Source organism: Anarhichas minor, unplaced genomic scaffold (assembly GCF_050575085.1).
Source record: "Anarhichas minor isolate MPS153535 unplaced genomic scaffold, ASM5057508v1 ptg000018l, whole genome shotgun sequence".
Classification (NCBI taxonomy): Eukaryota; Metazoa; Chordata; class Actinopteri; order Perciformes; family Anarhichadidae; genus Anarhichas; species Anarhichas minor.
The window spans coordinates 8,179,276-8,197,747 of NW_027466464.1; the positions used below are offsets into that span (position 1 = coordinate 8,179,276).

The 18,472-nt window shown below is 43.9% G+C and overlaps 3 protein-coding genes across 3 annotated transcripts in view; all 3 read right to left on the reverse strand.

The window, feature by feature from the left end:
• The window catches only part of LOC142952566 (sodium/potassium-transporting ATPase subunit alpha-1), a 42,308-nt gene extending 42,148 nt beyond the window's left edge, over positions 1 to 160 (reverse strand). Inside the window, exon 1 of the mRNA XM_076094354.1 lies at positions 50 to 160. The gene's annotated coding sequence lies outside the window, so the exon portion shown is untranslated. The remainder of the gene's footprint in view (positions 1 to 49) is intronic.
• A 199-nt stretch (positions 161 to 359) lies between these two features.
• On the reverse strand, positions 360 to 7,708 carry ctdsp1 (CTD (carboxy-terminal domain, RNA polymerase II, polypeptide A) small phosphatase 1). Its single transcript, XM_076094356.1, has 7 exons — positions 6,880 to 7,708; positions 4,197 to 4,345; positions 4,013 to 4,108; positions 3,620 to 3,676; positions 2,916 to 3,008; positions 2,652 to 2,837; positions 360 to 2,565 (listed from the first exon to the last, which is right to left on the reverse strand). Exons 1-7 carry the CDS (start codon positions 6,950 to 6,952, stop codon positions 2,437 to 2,439), a joined length of 783 nt encoding a protein of 260 aa, XP_075950471.1. The 5' UTR covers positions 6,953 to 7,708; the 3' UTR covers positions 360 to 2,436.
• Positions 7,709 to 8,535: 827 nt separating this feature from the next.
• The window catches only part of LOC142952744 (striated muscle preferentially expressed protein kinase-like), a 40,725-nt gene continuing 30,788 nt past the window's right edge, over positions 8,536 to 18,472 (reverse strand). Inside the window, exons 31-41 of the mRNA XM_076094647.1 lie at positions 18,058 to 18,123; positions 15,139 to 17,839; positions 14,881 to 15,048; positions 13,587 to 13,709; positions 12,564 to 12,728; positions 11,832 to 12,465; positions 11,163 to 11,402; positions 10,571 to 10,794; positions 10,359 to 10,434; positions 9,974 to 10,123; positions 8,536 to 9,886 (exon numbers count right to left, since the gene is read on the reverse strand). Of these exons, the coding sequence (XP_075950762.1) occupies positions 9,673 to 9,886; positions 9,974 to 10,123; positions 10,359 to 10,434; positions 10,571 to 10,794; positions 11,163 to 11,402; positions 11,832 to 12,465; positions 12,564 to 12,728; positions 13,587 to 13,709; positions 14,881 to 15,048; positions 15,139 to 17,839; positions 18,058 to 18,123 (4,761 nt within the window). The 3' untranslated portion in view covers positions 8,536 to 9,672. The remainder of the gene's footprint in view (positions 9,887 to 9,973; positions 10,124 to 10,358; positions 10,435 to 10,570; positions 10,795 to 11,162; positions 11,403 to 11,831; positions 12,466 to 12,563; positions 12,729 to 13,586; positions 13,710 to 14,880; positions 15,049 to 15,138; positions 17,840 to 18,057; positions 18,124 to 18,472) is intronic.

The following is an 18,472-nucleotide window of genomic DNA, read 5'->3' on the forward strand; positions in this document are numbered from 1 at the left end:
TGCAATACATATGATCTATAATCGGTGTATTTGATGATATTGGACGTACATTTATCAGGTGTCCAGAAGCACGACTCCACATGTTGCTCCGTGTTTGCTGGCTGCGGCTCGTAGGCACCTGTTAGCTAACAGGTTAGCCACCAGGTGGCTAATTAACGGTAATTAGAGCAGACGATATCGTCTTCACGGCCTATGCTGCCCCCTGGTGGCCAAACACAGTAGTTCACTAATTGACGTTACTCTATAAAGTAATGTTTTGATATCATAATAAGCATAGCGTTCATTAGCATGGTTGTTAATTCAAATATAAGGAATTAGTGGATAAAACGTATTACCATAAACAATAAACAGCACTTGGACCATCTTTCATTTAGCATTTATGGGGGAAAAAACATTATTACATACAGTCCATATATAATTTGGTATGATAAAACAGGTCAAAAATTTGGTTACATCTGTTCAATCATGAGTACAGTAACATGAATATTCCATATATTAATGAATGACTGATAAAATGACTTAACGTTCCTATAAATACTCCTGTTTGCCGAAGAATTCCTAAAACAACAGTTATCGGCACTGAACCTAGATGAGACGTGTGATGATGGCTTACATGAAACACACCAAAAGAATTACCCTGTTACGTGTCTACAACAGTAAGATACAACCCTTTTAGTAATTTACTGGTGCTTCTGGTCCATATATTGCCTATTAATATACGAGGTAAACAACCAGGTCTTGCATGAAAACAAAACTAACTGTGAATATTGTATCAGAGTCGCACTCCTGGGCAAAACAAAACACTCATTTAGAAAAGAAACAGGCTAATTTGATTGCCAATAATTTGTTAAAACATAGAAAAATAATGCAATCGCTCTTAATATGTCGGGTTTAATTGTCGTCCCTGCCTCATCTCGGTAAAGTCATATCACAAGCCTGCTATGGAGGCTCTAAGTCAAACCCACGGTTTCATTCTTCAGTCAACACATGGTATTGTCAACGCATACGAGGGAGATAACAAGAGGCCTGCTACATCACCACGTAGAGCTAAAAGAAGCAATACACAGTCAATGTGCGAGTTTGTAAAGGAAAATTCCACCTTAAAAATCATCTTTCTTTGAATGAATAATAGCAAATTCAGTAGCAGTACTGTGACTATCTCTTTATCTTGTGATTTAATTCTCCAAATGTGGCTGTGAAATAGAAACAACACGAAAGGAAACCCGACATGTTTAATATATATTAAACTCCAACGTAGCTGCACTAGAATGATCTCGCCATTACGTCACCATTAACAAAATAAATCTCCACTCGCTGTTTCAGGGTGGATTCCTCCTTTAAATCTCACTTTCTGCTCACCAGACACCTCCTCGAGTCCTCGTGGCAGCTCCCCGTCCTCCACACACGTTTGATTACAAAGTCCTGAACTTGTTTCCAGCCAATGTGTACCGCTTAGGAAAAAAGAAAGAATACGTTGAAGCTTATGAGAACCAAACTGACAAACCAAGCTGTGACCATCACACAACTTTCAACAGAATTCAAGTTGTGTGTGTGTGGCTTTAAAACGGAGGACCAGAAGCCACCAGAGGAGTCCATCCTGGTCCTCAAAACGCTCACGACGGTACACGAGTGCAGACGCGGTGCGTGTTGGCCGTCCATCAATCTTTACACCACCGTCCGATAAACAGCTGCTCTCTCACCGTCACGTGCAGATGGTTTGATATTCATATTAGTGTCTTACTTGGCTCATTGTTTTGGGTTATATTTACTCATTTTAAAAGGGATTAGAGTTGTGTACATAGATTTTTCCCACAGTTCAAAAAGTTGCTGCAAAAGGACATTTTGTCCATTTTAAAGCCAACAATCCTAAATAATGATCAAATGCTGCTTTTGTAAGTTTGAAAATTGTGCTAAAATAATGTTCTGCATCACAGTGAAAGGGAGGACTATAGACTGTACTTGATCAGATTCATCCACAACTCTCCCAATTATTCAGAATTACCTGATCAAATCGCTGTAAAAACTGATAATTGACTGAATTTGTGACAAAGATGTTTAAAAGACATCTACAGTACGTATACACCATCTGCTCTTTCGATGACGAGGCTGACGAAGTCCATTTGCATGTCAATCTTTTCTGCATCTTGTGCAGAATCAGACTGATGAATCCATGAGAAGTACCCAGTCTGTGTCCAGAGGGTTCACGGCGACAGACGTCTTCTGCAAGCTCAGTGATACCGCAGAAACGTCCTTTAACCATCCATCCATCCCACATCGAGCTGACGTGGAGAAAAGTTACAAATATCAGGGAGTTTTCTTTTTGACCAGTAGGTGGCAGTGATGAGGCCACTTAAAGTCAGAGCAGTGAGAGCTGGAGCCTGGAGCCTTGCTGGTGTGGGTAAATCCGTGTTGTACTCCGTTTTGTGCAGAACACCGTTAGCTGGCGGCCCCTTGGTGCTTGAGGACCGTGTAGACGTTGTCCACTTTGCTCAGCCTCTCGAAGAAGGGGATGAGGTCCAGCAGCTCGGTGTCGGACATGTCGTCGAACCACGAGGCCACGGGCACCTGGATGGAGACGCAAATTATCAGCGAGCACACGTGGGAGTTACTAGCACCGCCGGCATGACTCGGGCGCTGCGTGTTCTACTCACTGCGTTGTCGGGGTGGAAGATGTAGGAGGCGGGGGAGTTGTCCACGATGATGACTTTGTTCAGGTCCCGACCCAGGCGGCTCAGGTCCTTGACGTAGTTGCCTCGGTAGAAGACGCAGGACTCCCGGAACAGGCGGGAGCGGAAAGCGCCCCACTTGTCCAGGAGGTCGGAGACGGGGTCCGCATACTGCAGCAATAACAAGAGAAATGAGTCGTAAGCATGTGTTTGCAGTAGTTTACTGTGAGCAGCAGCTGGTTTCCTCACCTTGGCTAAACTGGCAGTGAACAGGACGCACTCAAACAGTTCCCCCATTCTCTTGAGGAACTCGTCGACGTGGGGCCGCTTCAGGACATACACCTGGAAGACACAGGAATCTTAAACCAGGTTCCTACACAGCTGACATATGCAAAAAAAAAAAAAAAAAACATGTTTCTACAAACCGTAGCTGCCCAAGGAACTATGACGCTTTGTTGTGGTTTAATATAATCTGTGCAAACGATGAATTAACATTTTAAAGGTTTACATAGGGGTACAAGACCGAGCATGCATGAATCATACATTTCAATCTCAGGCATTCAAGACTCATATACTAAATGTACTTGTATGGATCACAGACAGACAGACATTTGGCTCCAAAAGTAAAAACCCAGGACTTGTTCCCTTGAAGTTCCTCCAGTTTTCTTCCTCCTGCGGTGTCGGCGGATGAGGGTAGCGTTCCTGAACCAAGTCATCCGGAATAGGCTGTGCTTGTCTGAACAAACCTATCCTGGATTACTTGAATCAGGCCCAGACCCACGGTATGTCATCCGTCTCCAAATCCCTTACAAAACGCAGACAGCACCTACTACGCTCAGCAATGTAACCCTGAGAGCCCAGCTATCACACGACCACAAGGCCGGCGAGGCGACAAGTTAAGAGTGAGGACATTTTGGGGTTTGTTTTGAGTGGGAGTGTGATGCCAACATTACCTGGTGTACTGTTCCATCTATTTCCACAGGAATGATGAAGTCTGCATTGTTCACAGGCTGTTGGAATGACGACAAAAAAAGATATCGATGTCGACATGAACAAGACAGAAGATTGAAGCTTTTCCAATCATAAGGAAGTGTGTGTGTGTGTGTGTGTGTGTGTGTGTGTGTGTGTGTACAAGGAGGAGTGACTGTTTATTTGGGTTTGAGCACCAGAAATGTCACCGTCAGAGCCAACAACAACCAGATGTTTTATTATCTAACATACCGATCTCGTGATGTCACGTGATCACGGGCGACGACTACGTGCTTTACGGCCCAAATCATATCTTTTGAGTCCCTGCATGATGCGGAAACGGACCTGCACATGGCCGAAACAATATTGTTCTTCACCTTGAACGAGCTGTGAACTAACGTCTCATCCAGATCTATAACCACGCAGATCTTTCCGGAGTCTTTAGACTTCACTGGAGCCAGCAGTGGCTTCACCTGGAAACAAAAAATATGTACTTCAACCTGGGACGCAGCTAAATCCAGCAATAGGAAGCACAGATTGTTATCTCTCCAGTAAACACACCTTGGAGACGGTGCCGTTCTCTTCCACCAGCAGAGGGGCGTTGTTGTTGACCGGCGGGGGTTCGGGCTGGTCCCGACACAGGCAGCAGAAGAGGCTGGAGAAGAGGCCTCTGCTCCTGGGCTTCTTGGAGGACAGAGAGGGGGAGGAGCCTGCAGAGGAAGAAGAAGAAGAAGAGGTGGTCACCAAGCTGCAACCCAAATGACCTCTTATTTGAGAAGCTAGAGCTGATTGAATTTGTGTCAATCGATAGATTAAACAACTTATTGATTATTTTAAAAGGTTTGTTTGTTTTTTAAACAGTTAAGACTGACAAAAATCCTGCCATGAGCAGATTTCTGCCTTTCTAAAAACAAAGCTGTGTTAACTGTATTTTGGTGATAATAACTCTCACGCTGATGACTCCATCTCGTGAATATATGACAACAGTACAAAGTACGTCCAGCAGCTTTCCTCATACTTTAGTCATGTGCACAAACCCTCCTGGAGACACGCGGCACTGCCAAGAGCTCTTGCGTAACGCTCTTATGTCAGCAGCAAACAGCCCCAAACATCAGCAATGAAGTCGCAGCTCTTTAACAGCGTTATAGAGACATCATGAGGACATCATGAGGACATCATGAGGACATCAGGCATTCAAAAAGTAAAAGTTAACCACTGACGGCAATTTAAAACAATGAAATGCACATACAGGGATGAATTTAGGTTAGCAGTGATAACTTCTCAGAGGAAGACATTCCCCCTAAAGTTTGTCATCCATTGAGCTGAACTCCATTGGTCCATTTCCGTGTCCCATAAATCTCTCATTAACACTCCTCCTCACCTCCTTTTCTGTCTCCTATTACTCTTTGTTTCGGCCTCTTTCTGCTCCCTCTCTCTCTCTGTGTGTGTCCGGACGTGACCGTGTTACCAACACACAACCCTCTGTTGTGCGTCTCTCTCTCGCCTCTTTCATTCCCTCCTACGCCATTTGTGGATTCAAACTCCGTCTGACCCTCTGGCGCGCTCGGGTCGAAAACAGGAAGAGGAAACAGACGGGTATCAGTGGAGGAAGCTGCTTGCCATCATGTTTGAGTGTAGCGGGAGCCGGCTTCATGATACTATTCATTTAGCTTCAATTCATTCACAAAGAACTTAAGCGGTAGAGATTTGTAAATTAACCTTATTTACTCCCTTGAGTCCTCACTGCTTGCTTTCCTTTTTCCCTCCCTTGAGCCCTCGCTCGCTCCCTTGTGTCCATGTAATTTCCTCACAGTTGTTTGAGAAGTAGAACCTCATTCTGCAGTGTTTTACGTCGTGGTTTCTAACACATCTGGCTTCAAACCGAGATGAAACAATTGTCTGATGTTTGTGGGTCAAGTCTTTAAATGTATACGAACACTGAAGTAAGTTTAGCCGACCTGGACGTGTCATCTCGTGTTACATGACTTTCTGAAAATGAATAATTCCAACTCTGCGGAACACCAGGGAGGAATAATTCACACTCAAATTTTGTGCGATTGATGCTCACGCTCTTAATAACCGCTGAGCTTTAGTCACATTATGAAGTTAGTCGTCATAACATATGGAAAACACCGTATTGTTGGCTTCCAACACTGCTTGCTGCATTTACAAACAGCCACAATCAGTTGATCTCAAAAGGACCGTCGGCATATTAAGCAACAGCTTGTGAAGTTGAGAAACGTTCACATACCACATCAAAAACAGCACCGGCATAACAAGCCATTCATTCGTAGACTTACTTTATACAACCGCAGGACATTTCATTTAAAGTTGGATTTATGAGCCAATCTATAACCCTCAAAACGCTTTAAAACCACTTCATGTGGATCCTCTAAACTACGGAGAAACTGAAACTAAAAGAGTTTGATTTGACAAGGCTTAAAACAGCTTTGGGTTATCATGTCAGAATTAGGCGGGACAAAGTCAACATGCTGTTTGAGACAGTGAGTATAAGCATGTGTGAGGACGCAGTTACGTAAAAGATTAAGCTGCACATGCACAACAAGGCCTTATACGTTTGTGTGCATGCAATAATAAGTCCAACTCCACGATACAGATGTCAGTGTTGTTCAGACATCTGCTATGTGCTATGTGAGCTGCAGGTTTCTCAGGGATGATGACTGACAGGTCACCAGATTATTCAGTAACCTGCATTCTCACTCCCCCGCCTGTCCTGCAAAAGCTGGTGTTGAACACACAACAACTGATAAAAAGTTCGTGTTGCATTGAGAAACTCACAATTTCACAGGCCGGTTAATGAAGTTAGGGAGGAAACAGAGGAGCACTGTAGTAAAATAAATAAGCACTAAGAGCCATGACAGAAGAGATAAAAACACACATTTCATTATCACACTGAGGCCAAAGTAAACACATTTTTGTGATTGTTTTATATATGCATGGTGCTGTAATATCTATATTATTTAAAGTGGGTTTAAGGTATTCTCATGCTTTTATTAAAGTATTATAAGCATTGGTACGTCATTTCCTTGACTTTCATCACAGGCCGAAGGGCCGCAGACGTGATCTTTGTGCAGAAAAGTGAGACAATGTGACAGTTTTAGTGCTGCGGCTTGTTTTCAGTCCACTTTACACCAAAGAGCGGTGTTCATGTATCTGTGCAGAGGTTGTTGCAGCGGTTTCTGCGTCACGGAGCTCCGCAAAGCACACTTATAAAGCCACTTACCTCTCTCTCCTGCGGCTTTATTCCCCTCTTCATCCCGGCTGACTTGGGTGATTATTGAGGACGGGTTGTCCATCACATCCAGGTCTGCTCCAGAGTGCTGATCTCACACTTTTAAAGTTACAGATAGTTCGCTGACTCGGTGCATTAAACCAACTTAACATGAACAAACACGGAAAAACATCGCAACACGTCGCCTACAGCGCAGCCATTACACTTCGGGCTAAACGTTTTGAAGTCTGAAACTTACAAAGACATTTGTCAAGGAGGTAGAAACTTTGATTCAATATGGTGCCTCAACTCCGCTCGCAATTTCAAGATACAAACATGGAGGTTTCAAGGCTTCCCCATTTCACTTAAAGTGACGCAGTAAGAGAGAGGCCGTGTGCAACACACTCCCTCCTCTGGTTAGTCTACGGGTTTGACGACGATCCCTTAACCTCAGTAGCCCGAAACAAAGTTACTCAAAACATAGCTAGTTAGCTAAGCTATCAGGCTAGCTACTGGACATATTATAGTCAAATATATTGCATAAAAAACATGCATTTACACTGATATCGGTGGATATGTTGGTCTACAACACATTAACAATGTTTTACTATTCAACCATAACGGCAAAATATGAAATAAACAGTTAATTATGAACAGGCTACATGTAGCAAAACTAACCAACTTTAGCCGACGGCTATTCCTGCGATACCACCATTGTACGATACCATAGATAGATATATAGACAAATATTTACACCATATTTGCAACTTCTAGCCCGGCACGTTTATGTACATATGTGTCTGTAGTACTGCAGTTGTTGTGTAACGGACAATATTAGTTGTTAAAAACTTTTTTTTGTAGTAGCGGTAAAGAAACGCCCAGTTTGGGTCCCCTTGAAACTGCCTTGATCCAGGGACCGTCGCAAAAGTACCGACTCTCTCTCTAGCGTGCATTTTTGTTTCTCCTCCAAAATACAGTAGCAGGGTATAAAGTCTGACTGCTTGAGAATGCACTGTTGTTTTAGTGTAGTTTGCATGTCATAGTTTGTCAAATAAAGAGGTTTTGTGGAAATATTTTGCCTTTATTTGTCATATTTGATCATAGAATGATAAAATATGACATATCATAGAATAATAGATGTTTTCCTTCCCTTGCCATTATTGTGGTGTTTCTTTGCAGAAAAAGGTTATTGTTAAATGCAGGAAGGATAAGCAAAAATCTACTTTTTCACATTTTTTTGTTTTGCATTGACTCATGCATTTTAATTATCTGTATATATGAATATAATCCTATATCATTGTAAGGTAACACTCATAAAACATGCAATACAACCAGAAAGCAGTACTGCTTATTGATTTGCAACTTTGTCTTTCTTGTTAATCAGACATATTAAATTGCAAAATGTCTAATGATACACATGTATATTGTACCACAGTAAATGTTGTCATATTGCACAACCTTATACTGTACTGCCACAAAATATATATAGGAATATTATTGTTGCAAGCTTACCTTTTACTTTGCAAGCTTTATGGTGTTCAAGTGTATAAATGCATTTTTATAGCAGCAAACTTCTTTAAAGTATAAAAATAATCCCATCGAAGTACTCAAGGGCTCATTTGGAAACCCAAGCCCAATGTTGCATTCCACAAAGCTCAAAACTTTCCCCCAATTGTATCAATAGTTTATTACATACCTTCTCATAAAAACATCTTCAACTTCCCCCCCACATATAAACACCGCAAATTGGTACATTTATAAATCTTCAAACGTCCAAATTCATACAAAAAGGAACACTGTGATAGAGCAATACACAAGACGTTCTATCATTACAAGGACTGCGTGTACTGTATGTATGCATGTATGGAAGAATCTAAAGTCCAAATATTGCACTCAAACGTTTGCTTTGTTCAGAGTCAAACATTTGTCATATCAATTGTGAATTATTACCACTGGAGACACATTTACAAGAGAAGTATTTTGGATATCAATCCGATTTAGGCACTGACTGGGTGATCATGATTGAAGCAACCTGACCAACCGATGGGCAATACTGAGAAACCACAGCAGTTTACCAGTGGATGACTTGTCCACGTAAAATGTAAAATCTACATTACAGACTGCTTTTCATAGTTTATTACAGAGTTCAGTTTCAACCACAGACCAAGAAGTTGTACCAAAAATTCCTAGCTCACCCTAAAACCAATCACAAAGACACTCCTTATTTTTATCCTTTTTTTGTTGCATCGATCAGAATTCAAAAAGTGATTCAAAAATGCTCTCGCACGCACACACACAGACACACACTCACACTCACACATGCAAATAAATTAACATGTAAAAAGTAAACAATTTCAAGAAGAAAATAATATTTTTGGTTTTGAGTTTTAAAATGTGTAATTAAATGCAAAAATAAATTAACAGCTTAAATCATGGTACATTCACATGAGTTGTTTACTAATAAATTTAGTGACAAACAAGGCAGAAAAAAAAGCTAATGATACTCATGTTCCAGGTGTTTCTGAGCAGTTCTTCAATTCAACAAACATGTCACGGCGGTCGTCTCTTTAGTTTCATCTCAGAATCCCTTTAGTGTTGAACGTTGAAGTCTCCCAAAATAACACGTGGACTCCCGTCTGTCCTGTGGATACTCACGCTCTATCCAGCTGTCTGCCCGTGCCCTGAGCCTTGACCTGTGCCCCACTGGTCAGGCGAACGTTTTTCATGCAGCGGTGATTCACAGAGGTTTGATTTGGCAGAATCTGACCCTGCAAAGCGTTGTGGTGCTGCGTTTTCACCGTCGTCTCACTTGGGGCTGGGAACGGTCGCTGGCGAGCTCTGGTAGGTGCGCAGCAGCACCTTGTGCTTGGTGGTGGCCTCTGAGCGACGGCATTGTTGTTCCACCAGGAACTCCTTGAGTCGACCGGAGGTGAAGGTGAGTGTCTGTCTCCTCAGCTTCATAAGGTAGGAGTCCTGCAGCCAGGCTTGTGTGAAGCAGTCCCGCGTAGTCGGACGGGCCCTGGGAAGACACAAAGAAATACACACAACGTAACATTTCATATTCTGTATTACAGGAAGTGTAAAACCTGACTTCGCTGACTCTCACCATGGGTAACTGCTCAACATCTTCTTGAGAAAGGCGGAGGCACTTTGGGACACGTTTGGGTGAAGTTTCGTCGGGTCAAACTTCGCCATCAGGATTTTGGATTCAACTTGCAGAGGGTCTTTATCTTCAAAGGGCAGTCGACCACTGAGCCTGGATGGAAAGAGAGGAAAAATGAAGTTGAGCAGGAGAGTTCCAAAATGTAATGTACTGAATTAAAATGTGGCGCCTACTTTAACAAGGGATTGAGCTTTTGACACATTAAAACACACATCAAGGAAACATTAAACAAGTATTTTCTTGTCTTTAGTGTTAACTAATAAGCATATTTTTTGGGAACGCTTCAAATGTATGCAATATGTCCACACACATGAGACGTCTCACTCACATGATGTAGGTGACAACGCCAACAGTCCAAATATCCGAAGGAGGACCAACCACTTCACCTTTTACCATCTCAGGAGCTTTTGTCAAGAGCATGAGAATTTAGAAATACATTTTTGCACAAAAAGTAGCACAAAAAGTGAGTTTGCTCCAAATGTTGGAGTCAGAGACTTATATCTGAACTTCGGAGAAGTCAGAAGACGTTCTCGTCCTCACCCATGTACTCCAGTGTTCCTGCTCCGGAGTCCCAGAGTTTGAGGCTGAGGGGGTTGAAGCTCTGGGCGCTTCCAAAGTCCACGATCTTGACGGCGTTGAGGTTGGTCACCATGATGTTGTCGGGCTTCAGGTCCAGGTGGAGGACGCGGCGGTTGTGGAGGTACTCGACCCCCTGGAGGATCTGGACCAGGTAACCCACCACGTCGTCCTCGGAGTAACGGAACCTGTCGAGAGCGAAAAGAGGTTATTAGATGGTATGGTTGTAGTTGGAAACTTGGTCACATCACTATCGACTCTGCCTTTTTATATGCATGTATACTCACAACTTGGATACATTAATATAAAAATAAAACATAAATATTCAACTTTAAATCAATCAGTATATGGTTTTACCATCTTTTATGGTAAAAATCATCAGTATAGTGTTACTGAACCCCTGAATTAAATCTATGGTTTCACCATTTAATTAAAATACATTTAGCCTTAACTCAAATAGACTAAAGAAGGAAAGGTCTCGTCTCCGGCCCCCTGCTCTGTAACTCTGTGTGAGTTTGTGTCTCTCAGTACGAGGGCGACGTCTCCGTCCTCCTACCTGTCTATGAGGCTGTACAGCAGCTCCTTGCCGGTGCAGTACTCGGCCACCAGCACCAAGTAGTGCGGCGTGACGTAGGCTTCGTGCAGAGCCATGACCTTTTCATTGTGAAGGGATTTCAGGATCTCGTACTCCTTCAGGACCTCCTGCTTGTTCTCCTGGTTGTAGCAAATTATCTTCGCCATGTAGATTTTGCCCGTCGTGTTCTCGCGGCACTCTCTGACGACTCCGAAACGACCCCTGGCACAAATAAAAAGGAACATATGAACCTAATGTAACAATAGTAGGCGATGGAGAAGATTAATCTTGTCGAGACAGTTCTCTATACGTCCAGTCTGTCATCCAATATAGGATTTTAATAAGTCATTCTTATATTTCTTTCTTACAACCATATCAATATGAGTTATACATCATTCTTACATCAGATTTTTATCATCTTTTTATGGTAAAATATTTTCTAACTGAAGCCCCTAAAAGCTAAATGTTTGTACAGACATTTAAATCATAGAACACCTGCACTGAGCCGCCTCGAGGTGCTGCTGAAGTTAATTAATCCTGCTTTTTATGCACTTTAAGAGTTTCCACCATGATATAACATTCTGAGGACAATTATATGGGTTTTGTGTGACTTGCCATATTTAAATTGACCTTAAAGCCCTTCTGTCTCACCTGGCTTTCTCATCCAGGAAGGTGTAGGGTTTCTGTGGAACCCCCTGTCGTAGAGCAGTGGAGGGCGTAGCGCGTCCTGATGGGGTGCCTCTGGTGGGGGTACTGACCCCGTCACCAATAGGGCTCAGGCTGGAGGACTGGAGCACTTGTGGGGAAAAGGCGACAGGAGTCGGGGTCACACGAGTGGTGACGGTGGTGGTGGGGACGTATGTGGGCACAGAGGCCACTGCTGGTTTGATTGGCGCCGATGGCGGGGATATTGGAGGGTTCTGGGTCATGGGAGACACCACGTTTACTGGACTCTGGGGTTTGGGGAGGACAAAGGGTGGAGGTGCTTTGACTGCGGGTGAAGAGGGATGAGAGGAGCTTATTTTTGGAGCGTCTTTGGTGGTTGCACCTGCAGATGGCAGTTGGGGGTTTGTGGCGGGGCCGGAGGGCAGAGAGGGTGGAAGAGGTGAAGCAGCAGGGGTGGCTGCATATTTTGAAGAGGTGGAGGTGACGGTGGAGACAGCTGTCCTGGGAGCGTTGTTCTGGACTGGCTTTAACGGAGGCACCGTCACTGAGGAGGGGGCAACTGGTTCAGGTGGTGCTGGGACTGTCTTTACGACGGCCATGGCAGGTGAAGCTCCTCCAGCTGAGAAAATAGAAATATAACCTTTAAAGGTTACTGCCTTTATCCACCATGTTGTGATTGAAGCCTTCAGCGGCCCAGTCCAGCACTAACAACTATACCTGTTGAGTCCAAGCTGACTGGAGCAGAACAGTTGCTGTACGGTCCCTGTCCTGCCTTGTTGATACAGGCCACTCTGAACCTAAAAGTGCCACTTGGTGGCAGGTCTGTGACATTGTAGTAGCAGTCCACAACTCCAGTGGCTACAGTCAGCCAGTTAGAATCACCTGCAGCACAGAGGGACAATAAATAAGTGACCTTTAAGGATAGAGCATAGAGGGATAAATGAGGCAACCGAATGCTGTATTTGTAAATCTTGAAGTATGCATATTGGATATATATGTATTGTAAATGGAATTATGAAGAGAAGAAAGACAAGTCTCAACAAGTAAAAGTTAGAAAAGGATCTTGTTTTGTTCTTGTTGTAGTTTACATATTGACCACCAGAGGGCGGTGTTGTCAAACGGATGGACAATGTGGACATGCACATGGATGAAGCCTAAAGCTTGTAAAATGTTATGCATAAACAAACATTTCTTATGTTGGCACGGTGAAAAAGACCTGGAGTCAAATGTAAATTAGGAAGTGACAAATTATTGTGTGAGCACCTGAATCAATGCTGCCAGGCAAACAATACATTTGGAATGAGACGACAAGGCAATAACAGCCAGAAGGAAATCAATCAGAGCAAGAAGTCGGAGTCTGCTACTCCAGGTTTGTGCGTTTCACCCACCACATTATAAGATAGTGATGATTCATCATGTTAAATGAGAAAAAGCTGTGGCAGCAGCACCGGTGCAGTCACTATTCCCTCGAGGGATGACTCGTTTACTCTGTCTAGGTTGTGTCTCTGGGTATTGAGACTTATATCCCCGGACGTTCTCCACATACAGTATATTACAAAGCCAAACATCGTCAAAGCTTTTCAAACACTGCTACCAGCAAAGGGAATGTAGTTTTAAAACCATCGAAACTACCTACAAACCAATTCATAGTAAAGCATTTCACAACTTACTCGATATTCATTTGGATGAGCTGAATGTTGCTAAATGATAGATGAATAAAAAAGTAGAGAGGGGACTCGCCTTCTGTTTTTCTTTCCAGGCTGTAGCTGCACGGAGACTTGGTGTCCGCTGGCTTCCAAAGCACCAGGGCTGTGTTGTTGTACGTCTGGGGGACTTCAGGGGTCCCCGGCCGCTTTGGGACACCTAAAAAAGAACAAATTAGATGAGTGTGCACAGGCATGCAGACACACACGAGTTACATAGTTATACTGGGCAGATGTGAGTGCTGAATACGAGTAGACATGTGGTCAGAAAACCCACCCTCGGTTTTAAAATTGAAGATATTCAAGTGGGTTTTTTAGTCTCAAGGATTTTCATGTGCATGTGATTTTAAGTGTGTGTATGTGGGTGGTTTCACTGCAACGTGTGCATGGTTTTACTACTGCGTGAGCAGGATTGAATTGCGTCCTTCACAGGCTTTCATGAAAGCGGCTTTATTTCAAGTGCTTCACATTGCAAAATGTTACAGCAATCACTGATTCAGTAGATTCAAATGTCACTTTAATGACGTTGAGGTTCAAGACACCAACGACAAGATCTTCATTTTCTCGAGCGCAGGATAAAAAAAAAAAAATACGATCCAGACGATGGTGTGTGTTTTGTAGTAACACCAAATCAAACTTGACACAAACGGTGTCGTTCCGTAATTTCAAAATGTATTTCCCATTAAGCCTGTGCACCGGCTGCATCAGGCGAGATGAGCTGTCTGAAGTATTTTTCTCACAGCAAGAGATTATTATCAAGGGGAGACAAATAACATCAGTGGTTGAGATTAGAAATACTACACGTCCAAAGCCATGTCAAATAACGTTCAAATGAAATCGATTGCACCTGACGTCTGAGGAATGTATTTTCCACTGAAACCTCAAAAGTCTCATTGCTATTGTTGGATTTTTTACACACCATTTGTGCAAAGGCATGACTGGAGTCTTAAATAATGACCTGCTGCAGACGATTCCTAAATCCCCGGAAGCATCATTTGTTCCCATTACATGATGAATATGAGAAAAGCCGAAAATCCATAAAGTCAATCTACTGTAAAAGTTAATCTCTTGACATTAATATTGATTTAAACTGTATCAATATTCATTCCATTCTTCCTGCAATTAAAATTAAATGATGTAAAATACATCCCATCATGAGGATAATTAGTGTGTGTCCATGAAAGGCGAAGGAGCAGCTGTGCCTCGAAGAGATCTTGCTCTATGTTAATGAATAATTCCCAACTCCCATTGTCCGTCCCCCCCCCATTCTGAACAATAACAACATTAAGAAAACACTTTCTGGAGAGCTATGGGCTGAATAAGCTACTTACAAGCTATGGTCAGTGTGCAGGAGGTGGTGATGGTCGCTATGGGGTTAGTAGCTACGCATTCATAAACTCCAGCATCCCTCCGGCTGGATTTCATGATCATAACAAGCTGCCTGCCATCTGGATGAGACATCAGGTTGATCCTGTCGTCCACCTCCAGCGGCTTCCGATCTGGAACGCACAACAAATGTAGGAACTGAGCGGCACTTTCTGGATAAAACCACGAGGCAGAAATATTCTGGGAGGCTTTAAGTACTATACCCATCGCCCATGTGATCTCTGGATGTGGACTTCCAGCTGGAAGGCAGCTGAGAGTGACCGACTCCCCCTCCAGTAAGATGTGGTCTTTCAGTTTGATGTGGAACACGGGGGCAAAATCCGAGGCAGAGCGGATGAACTGCTGGCTTTTTGACAAGCCCTCCTCTTTGGGGACGGAGGAGGGCAGATCAGACTGAGAGGGGGTTTTGTCTTTCTTGCCCCTCGTCAAACCCCACCTGTCCCACCGGGATCGCCTGTCTGTCTCTGAGGCTTTTTCAGAATGGATGCTGGATGCGGATTCAATCGATTCCTTGGATGCAGCAGCGCCGGTCTGTTTCGCGAGCTGATTCTCAGGGATGCCCATTCCTTTGAGACCTCGGCCCTCAGATTGGGAATGACGATGGCGGGTAAACAGAGGCGTCCTCTTCCCCTCTTCACCCTCTTTTCTCTCCTCAGACTGACTGCGGATCTTCGAGGTAATTCCTGCCACTTTGTTCTCGAACTTGTGTCGCATTGCCAGGACTGGGGAATCGGTGACTTTCTTCAAATCCATTTGTGCCAGCTCTTTCTGACTTCCCCCGGCGTCTCGGTCCTTCCTCTCCTCGGACTGGGTCTTTATTTTGGCAGAGATTCCTGCCACTTTGGACTCAAACTTGCGCCTCATAGCCGAAACCGATGACTCCTCAGCTTTTCTTTGTTCCCTCTCGTCCAGCTGCCTCTGTGCTCCTGCACTGCTCAGCTCCTTTGTATCCAGGGACTTACTGCGACCGATAGCCCATGAAACCCTCTTGTTTACAGCAGTTTCCTGCACATCCTGATGCTTTTCCTCCTTTGGTTTCTCACCCTTCTTATCAACGGATGTGGACCTCTTGGCCCGCAAGGAAAACCTCCCAATCAGGCTGAGGCCTGTTTCTTTCTCTTCTTCTCTTAAATCTTGAACAGATTTGGATTTCTCCTTTAGTCCTTTAGAAACTATTTCAAGAGGCGCCCCCCTTGGCCCCGGCCTGTAAACCTCCTCACCCTCCTCGCCCCCCTTCCGGTTTAGCATGGGGGATTTCTCCTCCGACTTGTTTCTGGTCAGTTTCCGGAGGCCACGAGTCAAAGACGACTCCCGCTTCTTAAACCTGGCTTCGAAAACCTCCTCCGAGTCGATGTCTTGGATGTCTGTTCTAAGCACGGGCTGGCGGGGGATGCCAGCAGGATCGGGGTTTGACGAGGTGGAAACAGAACCAGGAGATCGATCAGCAGCTGCTACTTTGGCAAATACTGCTGGATGTTCAGGCAAAGTGGGGATTTCTGTGGACTTTGTGTCATTTGTTGTGGTCGAAACAGCATGGATGACACTTGCATATGCAGAGGAGGGTTTGCTGTTTTGCGTTTTATCTCCCTTCATATCCTTTTCATTAATACGTAACTCTTGATTTTCTTTCTTCTCTTCATCTTCATCATCATCCTCCTCTATTACAATTATAGGAGTAATAACAGAGGGTGATCTAGAGTCAGATTCTACTTTATCTGGCTTTTCTAACTGGGTTTTGGTCCTTTTCTCTGCTATACCATCCATGTTCTTCTCGTTCATACTTTGCATATCATCACGTTCTTTCACATTGTTCCGTTTTTGCTGTTGGTCCAACCTTCCTGGTGTTGGGAGTAGAAAGGAAGTCTTCTTTGTAGGCGAGGCAGACGTGGACTCCAGAGTTTGTTCTGTGATTGCCGACATTGAGGTCGCCTCCTGGAGCTTTTTTCCTTCTATGCTACCATTGCCCACCGATGGGATCTCTAAGGGGGCTCCAAACCTGCGGTGCAGGGGCATGGGCTCAGAATCCCCCTGAGTGAAGGAGGCGCTTTTACAAAAAACTTTGGTCTTTGGCGCGTCCTCTCCGGGGTTCTCTGAAGACGCTGCTCTGGCGAGTGTTGATGGCCCCGTTCTAGATCTCCTCAAGTTCCGATCAAGAGACCCAGTCCGCCTCTCGTCTTCCATGCCGAGTGTTTCAAACAATGGCCCTCGCAGGCCGCTCATCTTTTTGTCCGCGTTTCCTCCCCTGAGCAGCCGCTGTCTCATCAGTTCCAGTTTGAGGGCATAATCCTCCTGGCTTAACTTCGCCGCCCCAGGGCTCGGGCTGCGATTGGGTAGTTCCATAGAAACAGCCTTTTTCAGGCTCTTGTTACTTTCTTCTGAATCTTTGTTTGCGTTTCCCTCTTCTGGGTCAATGTGGAGAAGCAGTGCTGAATCAGCAGAGCTGCCTCTCCTCATCGTAGCCCTCCTGGTTTTTGACGGAGTTTCGTCCGCCTCCACACTTGTTTCTTTTTTAAGGGGGGCTTGTTTTGCCTTTTCCATTTTCTCCTCAACTTGGGTTTCCTCTTCATTCTTCACGCCTTTATTAGCCCCTCCTCTCGTAACTGCCGTCTCCATGTTGTCCTTTTTCCTTGTCCCATCAGCAGCAACACTAGGCCATGCAGTGACATCTTCGTCCCCCGGGATCTCGTTAAGGGAGACCCTGGAACCAGAAAAGACCATGGACAGTGGCATAGGAATGAAGGGAAGCTCATCTACATCTGCATCGGAGTCAGAGGAAGAGGAGGGTGGTGGGGAGCCTTCTTTCAAATGCCGGGCCACAGCAATGGAGACGTGTTTAGATGACTCATTCAAAAGCTCTGGGATCGACCGCATCACCATCTTGGATTTGTAGTTGATAAGGGAACGCTGAAAAAAAATAAAAATAAATAAATAGAGGACAACATGAGTTAGTTTACTTCTCCTACTTTATCTGCAAAGTTAACACTACACCTTTCAGACTGAAACAGATAGTGGTCGGAATAGACTAAAAACTATATCCTGCCACGTTTAGAGGTATAATATAGGCCTATGGACTAAGTCTAATCCTGCTTTAAGAAAACATAAAATAATGTTCAGTGGCTTACCTGCCATCGCCTTCTAGACAAAACTTGCTTCAGCATAGCTGTGCTGATGCTCTTGTTCGTTGGCGACTGCAAGACAAAAGGAGGGGAGTCAGCATTCACTTACATACACCAAACTTTCCAGTTTCATTCCTCTCTATATTCTGAAGGTTTTTACTGAGTTTTTTCTTTTATATGTATTATTCATAGCTTGATTTAGACAACATTGTATCCCTAAAACCAGGTGAACATATTTTTTTGTTTGGCTGTTGTGATAAAAACAGCTAAATTCCCTCTGTAAAAACCTTTTGACTCTTACAACTAAATGAAACAAGAATTTTGGACCTGGCTTTGTCCAATGTTCACATTTCTGCTCTGGAAATCTGTGCAAATTACTACCTATTTAATAAGACGATGCTTAATTTGCATATTTACAAAT

Excerpts from the sequence above, each read along its gene's own strand:
- ctdsp1 (XM_076094356.1), bottom strand. The coding sequence starts at position 6,952 with ATGGACAACCCGTCCTCAATAATCACCCAAGTCAGCCGGGATGAAGAG. Across the intron at positions 4,109-4,196 it reads AGAACGGCACCGTCTCCAAG|GTGAAGCCACTGCTGGCTCC; the intron begins GTGTGTTTACTG and ends TTTTGTTTCCAG. Across the intron at positions 3,009-3,619 it reads TAGATGGAACAGTACACCAG|GTGTATGTCCTGAAGCGGCC; the intron begins GTAATGTTGGCA and ends TGTGTCTTCCAG.